Here is an 8226-nt window from a genome sequence, read left to right on the forward strand (position 1 = left end):
TTTGGTAGCATGACAAGAAAAAGTCTTGAAAGTTATGAGAAACAAAACAGCAAATAAAGTTGTCAGAAAAAAAGTTTAGGTTGGGGAATAAATTTCAATCAAGTGGTTATGACAACAAGGAAATACTTGGGGAAAACAGCAAATATGGAAAAACATCTGTCCTTTTACAAAAATCACCTCAAAATGTCGAGAGGTTGATATGAAGTCATCCCAGCCATTTTTCAAAAGTAGCGGCCATTTTGGATCCTTTTTCACAACACACATCATGTGTTGTAGGATGATATGAACATGGAACCTACCAAAAGAGTTTCTGTAGTCATGAGCAGTAGAACATACAGTTGGTACTAGCCATGTATATTGTATACAACATACAGTTAGTACTAGCCATGTATACTGTATGCATCATACAGTTGGTACTAGCCATGTATATTGTATGCAACATACAGTCGGTATTAGCCTTGTATACTGTATACAACATACAGTCGGTATTAGCCATGTATACTGTACACAACATACAATTGGTATTAGCCATGTATACTGTATACAACATACAGTCGGTATTAGCCATGTATACTGTACACAACATACAATTGGTATTAGCCATGTATACTGTATACAGCATACAATTGGTATTAGCCATGTATACTGTATACAGCATACAATTGGTATTAGCCATGTATACTGTATACAGCATACAATTGGTATTAGCCATGTATACTGTATACAGCATACAATTGGTATTAGCCATGTATTCTGTATTTAGCCGCAATATGTAAACAACACAAAAACATGAAAATACCAATTTATTTCCACCCCTAAACTCTCCCACGCTCCACTCCGCCACGCTTTCTAACTTCCTGGTTGCCGCGGAGCATTCTGCGTTCTTCCAAGCGGGAGAGATGCCATGCCGGTCTCCTACCAAGGCACCTCTGCCACCTTCTTAACGCCTCCAACCTGCACCCAACGCCATCTCGTGTGTTGTGTGCTGGCGTCATCAGCGCTTTTTTGCCAAAGACCCATAAATACATACATGGGGTGGGGGCGGCATGTGGAATTTTTTTTATGAACGGTTGAAAGATTTCATCCATTCATTTGGTCCTCCACAGTGGTGCACTTTTATCTCCAAGCACCTCTCAGCACACGGTGTGTAAAATAGGAAGTGAAATATGTGCATCCTTTCCCATGTCACCATGTCAGGAGAGGGAAAGTTAGGACACCCCTGGTGTGCATCATTGAGTAGGAAGTACGCTAAACTCCGCACCTTGAACACCAACGCCGCTCAGTTAGAAGATGTATTACAAAGCAGATGTGGCGCACACACACACACACACACACACACACACACACACACACACTGTGCTGTGTTGCTGTTGGAAATGTGTTATTTCTAATCATTCTTGCACTTGGAGACTATCAGGCTCTGTCATTATGGGAATTGTGTGGTCAGGTTGACAACCAAATTCCTACAGATTGCAAAGTATATAGAAATAGAAATATCAATATGGATGATATGAAACGCCGGGGCGCTCGCCCTTACTTCCTGCAAAACGGACAGGATTTGAAGCAAGCACCTGAAGCTGCATGTTCCTGTGTGTGTGTGTGTGTGTGTGTGCGCGCAAGCCTTGTCAACTTATTCTCCTGTCTACGTACGTCAAAGTGAGGTGTGGATGTGTTGGCGTTGCCTTGGTGATTAGCTTTCAGTACATGTCCCTAGCTAAGATGACATCGCTGCGTCTTACCACAAAGCATTGAGGCCAAAGTCCACTCCAGCACGGATTCTTTGACTAAGGAACCCCCCCACCCACCCCCGGGACCCCTAACCGGCTGTTTCCCCGTGTATCAGACAGGCAATGGCTTGTTCTTTTCATTATAACGTCACCATGGCAACATCGTGGACAAACACAGTTGAGCACGTAGCGTGCCGTCAACACACGACGCTGGGCCGGCCCCTAGCCCCAAATTTCCACACAAATCTGAAGACTGATAATATCCACCAGGGGTGTCCCAACTCTTTTGAAAGGATGCGATGACCTTTTATATTTTGAAGTATAAAACATATTCAGTGTCGGTGTGGACGTGGCGTCACTGTGACACTTTTTTGGTGGTTCCAAACATGGCGCCTTTCCATGCACACAATATCCTCCGCTTCACACAATTCGCTTTCGGTGTGGCCCAAACCTTTGACACGTCTATGCACCTGTTTCACCTCTATTGTATTCAAAGGTTGGATCATTCATCAAATCCTGTTTCCTTACTTCTACATTTATATAAAAAGTATCATATCGGTCTCCAGAAACAGGAAGTCATGAGTGTCGGTTTGTGAAAAAAGATATCATTTCATTGAAATCTCTCATTTAAAAACAGAAACATATTTTCAACTACAGATCAACTTTCTTCTGTCGTTTCTTTTTCATGCCAGGGTGTCCAAAGTGCGGCCCGCGGCACATTCTAAACATAGAATGACAAATGTTCTTGAATATTCTGATGGCGTCACAACAGATGTCCTTGAATATTCTGATGGCGTCATGACGGATGGCCTTGAATATGCTGATGGCGTCACGACAGATATCCTTGAATATTCTGATGGCGTCACGACAGATATCCTTGAATATTCTGATGGCGTCACGACAGATGGCCTTGAATATGCTGATGGCGTCATGACGGATGGCCTTGAATATGCTGATGGCGTCATGACGGATGGCCTTGAATATGCTGATGGCGTCATGACGGATGGCCTTGAATATGCTGATGGCGTCATGACGGATGGCCTTGAATATGCTGATGGCGTCACGACGGATGGCCTTGAATATGCTGATGGCGTCACGACAGATATCCTTGAATATTCTGATGGCGTCACGACAGGTATCCTTGAATATGCTGATGGTGTCACGACAGACGGCCTTGAATATGCTGATGGCAACCTGACGGATGGCCTTGAATATGCTGATGGCATCATGACGGATGGCCTTGAATATGCTGATGGCATCACGACAGATATCCTTGAATATTCTGATGGCGTCACGACAGATATCCTTGAATATGCTGATGGTGTCACGACAGACGGCCTTGAATATGCTGATGGCAACCTGACGGATGGCCTTGAATATTCTGATGGCGTCACGATGGATGTCCGTGAATATTCCGATGGCGTCAGGACTGATGTCCGTGAATATTCCGATGGCGTCACGACGGAGAATATTGTGATGGTGTCAAGACGGATGTTCTTGAATATTTTGATGCCGTCATGACAGATATCCTTGAATATTCCGTTGGCGTCGTGACGGATGTCCTTGAATATTCCGATGGCGCCATGACGGATGTCCTTGAATATTCTGATGGCTTCATAACAGATGTGCTTGAATATTTTGATGGCGTCATGACGGATGTCCTTGAATATTCCGTTGGCGTCGTGACGGATGTCCTTGAATATTCCGGTGGCGCCATGACGGATGTCCTTGAATATTCTGATGGCTTCATAACAGATGTGCTTGAATATTTTGATGGCGTCATGACGGATGTCCTTGAATATTCCGATGCCGTTGTGACGGATGTCCTTGAATATTCCGATGGTGCCATGACGGATGTCTTTGAATATTCTGATGGCGTCATAACAGATGTGCTTGAATATGCTGATGGCGTCGTGACGGATATCCTCAGATATTCTGATGGCGTCATAACAGATGTCCTTGAATATGCTGATGGCATCATAACAGATGTCCTTGAATATGCTGATGGCGTCTTGAGTTAAATTCAGATGGATTGATGACCAATCCGTGACTGTTCTGATGGATGAACGACAGATATCCTTGAATATTCTGATGGAGCCATGACAGATATCCTAGAATGTTGTGACGGCTGAATGACACATGTCCTTGAGTATTGCGAGGGCCTCCACGGGTGAATAACAGTGTGTGTAGATGTTGAAAGAGGTGTAGATTTCCGACCAGCACGTAGAAGCTGACGGCAAGCGAGTAAAGGAAGCAACAAGCGTTTTCCCAGTGATTGTACCGTCGCCGATGAGGACGTTTAGGGGACTATTTTGCGTGCATGGAAAGGTTTTGTCTTCTCATGGTGTCACTTTCACCTCAATACCTCAGCTCACTGCATGCGTTTCTCATCGTTGGTTTGGTTTGGTTTGGTTTGGTGCTATTTGTTTTGTACGCTTGATCTTTTTTTGCACTGTAACGGTAATACCTCTCTTTGTTTCTATTTGGTTATGTTGGTTACACGGAATGCCGACGCCTTTTATCTCAGCCGCCATTAGTGGAGGAGAGCTGCGTTCTTCTCCTTTTTCCATTCCACGCTTGAGCTAAAGCTAAAGCTAAAGCTAGGAAGTTGAGCGGGTAAATGCTTTTCTTGAGAACAAAAACTACAAATTCGATGGCTTTGCAGCCTCGTGGAAAGTCGCCTGTAACGATGGAAATACAGTACATCATATCCGTAAAATGTCTCTTCTTCACACACGCCTCCTGCTCCCATTTTGGATCAACATTTGCAATAAAAGCCAGCACTGTCAAGACCAGTATGAAATGTATAGCTAATCAATCATGGTGAAAGATGATCCATCAACATGGCTGTCTGGAAGATGTCATCTTAGTAGCCCCCCCCCCCACCTCCACCCATGTGGTTACGCTTCAGTCCTCAAGCACTCACATTTCCCACTTTGCTCGAAGGTCCTTGAAGGCACCGCAGCTGCCATGATGACGATTTTATACGGGTGAGCCGTGTGTGACAGAAGACATTTTTACTGTATTTTCTTAAAGGGACAGGACTCATTGAATGGAGGCGGGGCGGGGGGGGGGGGGGGGGGGGGGTCACAATGCTTGCTGGTTGTTAGGGGATCAAACACCGATTTGACAAAATCCAATAGCAATGAGTTTATAACCTTTTATTTAATGTTGAATGTTGTTTTTGTTCCACATTCTGTCCTTCTGTCCCAATAAATAAATAAATAAATCTTGGCTAAAAAAAAAAAAAACCACAGCGTTCATGTTTTTGTCACAGAAGAAATGGTTCTATTCCCACCTCGTTTTCCATTTCTCTTCAGAAGGACGAGTCCTCCCCATTTTCCTTATTTGGCGTGAGCTCCACGGGGTTGCAGGAAGTGGAATTCTATTCCAGTCAAACTTTGACAAACTCTGCATGACGGAAAGAACTCGTCCACCGCTTATTTTGCTTATGGGAATAAAGTTATTATATTAGTAGAAGAGAATTTACTAGAAGAAAGTTGAAGTTAATGTAAAAAAAAAAAAAAAAAAAGATTAAAACCAGGCATTTTACCAAAATAAACTTGGCATGATGATGTTAGACACTAAAATTGTCATTTTTTGAAAATTTGATTAGGGGAAAAAAATCGTATTATGTAATTTTATTCATATGGTATCTGATAATTTTATGAGAATACAGGTGTGAAAAATGTTTGTCACACTTAAATGTTTCAGATCATCCATCAAATGGAAATATTAGTCCATGACAACACGACTCAACACAAAACTTTTGCATGCAACTTTTTATATTTAAGGAAGAAAACAAATCCAAAGCCACATGTCCCTGAGTGAGCTGAATCGGTGTGGAAATGGTTCTAAAGCCATTTTTAAAACTTTGGGGCTCCAGCCAACCACAGTGAGAGCCATTATCCCCAAATGGTGAAAACACAAAACGGTGGTCAACCTTCCCAGGAGTGGCCGGCCAACCAAAGTGACCCTAAGACTGCAGCCACAACTCATCCGAGAGGTCACAAAAGACCCCACAACAACATCCAAAGAAGTGTGGGCTTTACTGGCCTCCGTTAAGGTCAGCGTTCCAAGACCGAAAGCATTGCAGAAGAAAAAAGAACATGAAGGCTGGTAAAACATCTTGATGATTCCTAAGGGGAAAAAACTCATATCTTCATAATATTAGGACAAAAACAGACATTTTATTAACATGAAATTATTAAATATGAAAATGTTTTTTTACAGTAACTCGTAATATGAGAACCAATAAATAAAAGTAATATTTGGGAAATGATGTAGCATAAAAATCAACACAAAGCATAAATCCAAAAGTCATCAGAAATGTTGCCAGAATAAAATCCAAATATTCCGAGAAAAAAAGTAGCAATCCAATGAAAAAAAAAAGTGGTAATGTTACAGGAAAAACTTCATATTTCTTCATAGTAAATAAATAAAGTCCTAATGTCCTAATTGTGTTTAATGTATTAGGAGAAAGAAGTGATGAAGTGATGAGAATAAAATATGGAAAGTAGAAATATTTGAAAACAGTATTTTCCACCTCTGTGACGAAACTGCGACGTCTTGTAGATTCTTGCCGTGTGTAGATTTGGTATGTGTAATGATCATGTCCGGCCACTAGAGGGCAGGCACCACGCACGTTAAAGACTACATCCTGTAGAAGGTGGGAAGATAGCTACGGTGGACATCGGTGTTCCTATCAGGATGGTGCTAGAAAGTCATCACAATCTTTATCTTTATTCTTTATTATATTATTTCAAGTCATAAATTTGCAAGTCTGGCTGCATGGCGGACGAGCGGTGTGTAACTCTGTGTGGGCCACTCCAAATTGTCCATAGGTATGAATGTGAGTGTGAATGGTTGTTTGTCTATATGTGCCCTGTGATTGGCTGGTCACCAGTCCAGGGTGTACCTCGCCTCTCGCCCCAAGACAGCTGGGATAGGCTCCAGCACCCCCGCGACCCTCGTGAGGATAAGCGGTAGAAAATTACAACATGACTAGAGCACTATAGACATAGAATAACACCCCTATAGTCACCTTTACACTGCTCTTACCAATATAGTAGACATAGAAAACCTGTTTACCACCCTCTAAATATACTTTTTAACATGATAAGAGCCCTTTAGACATGAAATAACACCCCTATAGTCACCTTTACACCTCCTATTACCCAATATAGTAGACATCATAAGAGACAAGAAGACATATAAAACCTGTTTACCACCTTCTAAATAAACATTTTAACATGATTAGAGACCTCTAGACTTGAAATAACACCCCTATAGTCACCTTTACACTCCTATTGGCCAATATAATAGACATTATAAGAGAAAATAAGACATAGGAAACCGGTTTACCACCTTCTAAATACACCGTTTAACATGATTAGAGACCTCTAGACATGAAATAACACCCTTATAGTCCCCTTTACACTCCTATTGGCTAATATAGTAGACATTATAAGAGCAAATAAGAAATAGAAAACCTGTTTACCACCTTCTAAATACTTTTTGAACATGACTAGAGCCCTCCAGACATGAAATAACACCCCTATAGTCACCGTTACACTCCTTTTACCCAATATAGTAGACATGTAGTACATAGAAAACCTGTTTACCACCTTCTAAATATACTTTTTTAACATGATTAGAGCCCTATAGACATGGAATAACACCCCTATAGTCACCTTTACACTGCTCTTACCCATATATTAGACATAATAAGACATAGAAAACCTGTTTACCACCTTCTAAATGCACTGTTTAATATGATTAGAGACCTCTAGACATAAAATAACACCCCTATAGTCACCTTTACATTCCTATTAGCCAATATAGTAGACATCATAAGAGAAAATAAGACATAGAAAACGTGTTTACCACCTTCTAAATACACGTTTTAACATGATTAGAGACCTCTAGACATGAAATAACACCCCTATAGTCCCCTTTACACTCCTATTGGCCAATATAGTGACATTATAAGGGAAAATAAGACATAGAAAACCTGTTTACCACCTTCTAAATACACTTTTTAGCATGATTAGAGCCCTCTAGACATGAAATAACACCCCTATAGTCACCGTTACACTCCTTTTACCCAATATAGTAGACACGTAATACATATAAAACCTGTTTACCACCTTCTAAATATACTTTTTGAACATGATTAGAGCTCACTAGACATGAAATAACACCCCTATAGTCACCTTTACCCAATACAATACAGTAGACATAAATCATAGAAAACCTGTTTACCACCTTGGTCAATATGTGGCCTTCACTGGAGGGAAAAGGTCGGGACACTCCTGCTTTGTGTACATTTTGAGTATTTCTTTGCCGATGAAACGGTCAGCAGAGGCAGGTACGTATGTTTCCTAGTCCAAGTAGACGTCCTCCATGGACCTGATGAAAGACATCAGGCCTGAGGTTTGGGCGTTGGTGGCGAGGGAATGATGAGAAGAGGTGCGGCGTGATTAATAAAGCAATCGGT

General features: G+C 41.6%; 1 protein-coding gene across 1 annotated transcript; it reads left to right on the forward strand.

The window, feature by feature from the left end:
• The first annotated feature begins 18 nt into the window (after positions 1 to 18).
• On the forward strand, positions 19 to 5360 carry LOC144902144 (uncharacterized). The gene is made up of 2 exons (XM_078799303.1): positions 19 to 3187; positions 3247 to 5360. Exons 1-2 carry the CDS (start codon positions 2460 to 2462, stop codon positions 3746 to 3748), a joined length of 1230 nt encoding a protein of 409 aa, XP_078655429.1. The 5' UTR covers positions 19 to 2459; the 3' UTR covers positions 3749 to 5360.
• The last annotated feature ends 2866 nt before the right edge of the window (positions 5361 to 8226 follow it).

This window comes from Doryrhamphus excisus, linkage group LG19, assembly GCF_037039965.1.
Source record: "Doryrhamphus excisus strain RoL-2023G ecotype Guam linkage group LG19, RoL_Dexc_Guam_v1.1, whole genome shotgun sequence".
NCBI lineage: Eukaryota > Metazoa > Chordata > Actinopteri > Syngnathiformes > Syngnathidae > Doryrhamphus > Doryrhamphus excisus.

Excerpts from the sequence above, each read along its gene's own strand:
- LOC144902144 (XM_078799303.1), top strand. The coding sequence starts at position 2,460 with ATGACAAATGTTCTTGAATATTCTGATGGCGTCACAACAGATGTCCTT. Across the intron at positions 3,188-3,246 it reads GAATATTCCGATGGCGTCAC|GACAGATATCCTTGAATATT; the intron begins GACGGAGAATAT and ends TGATGCCGTCAT.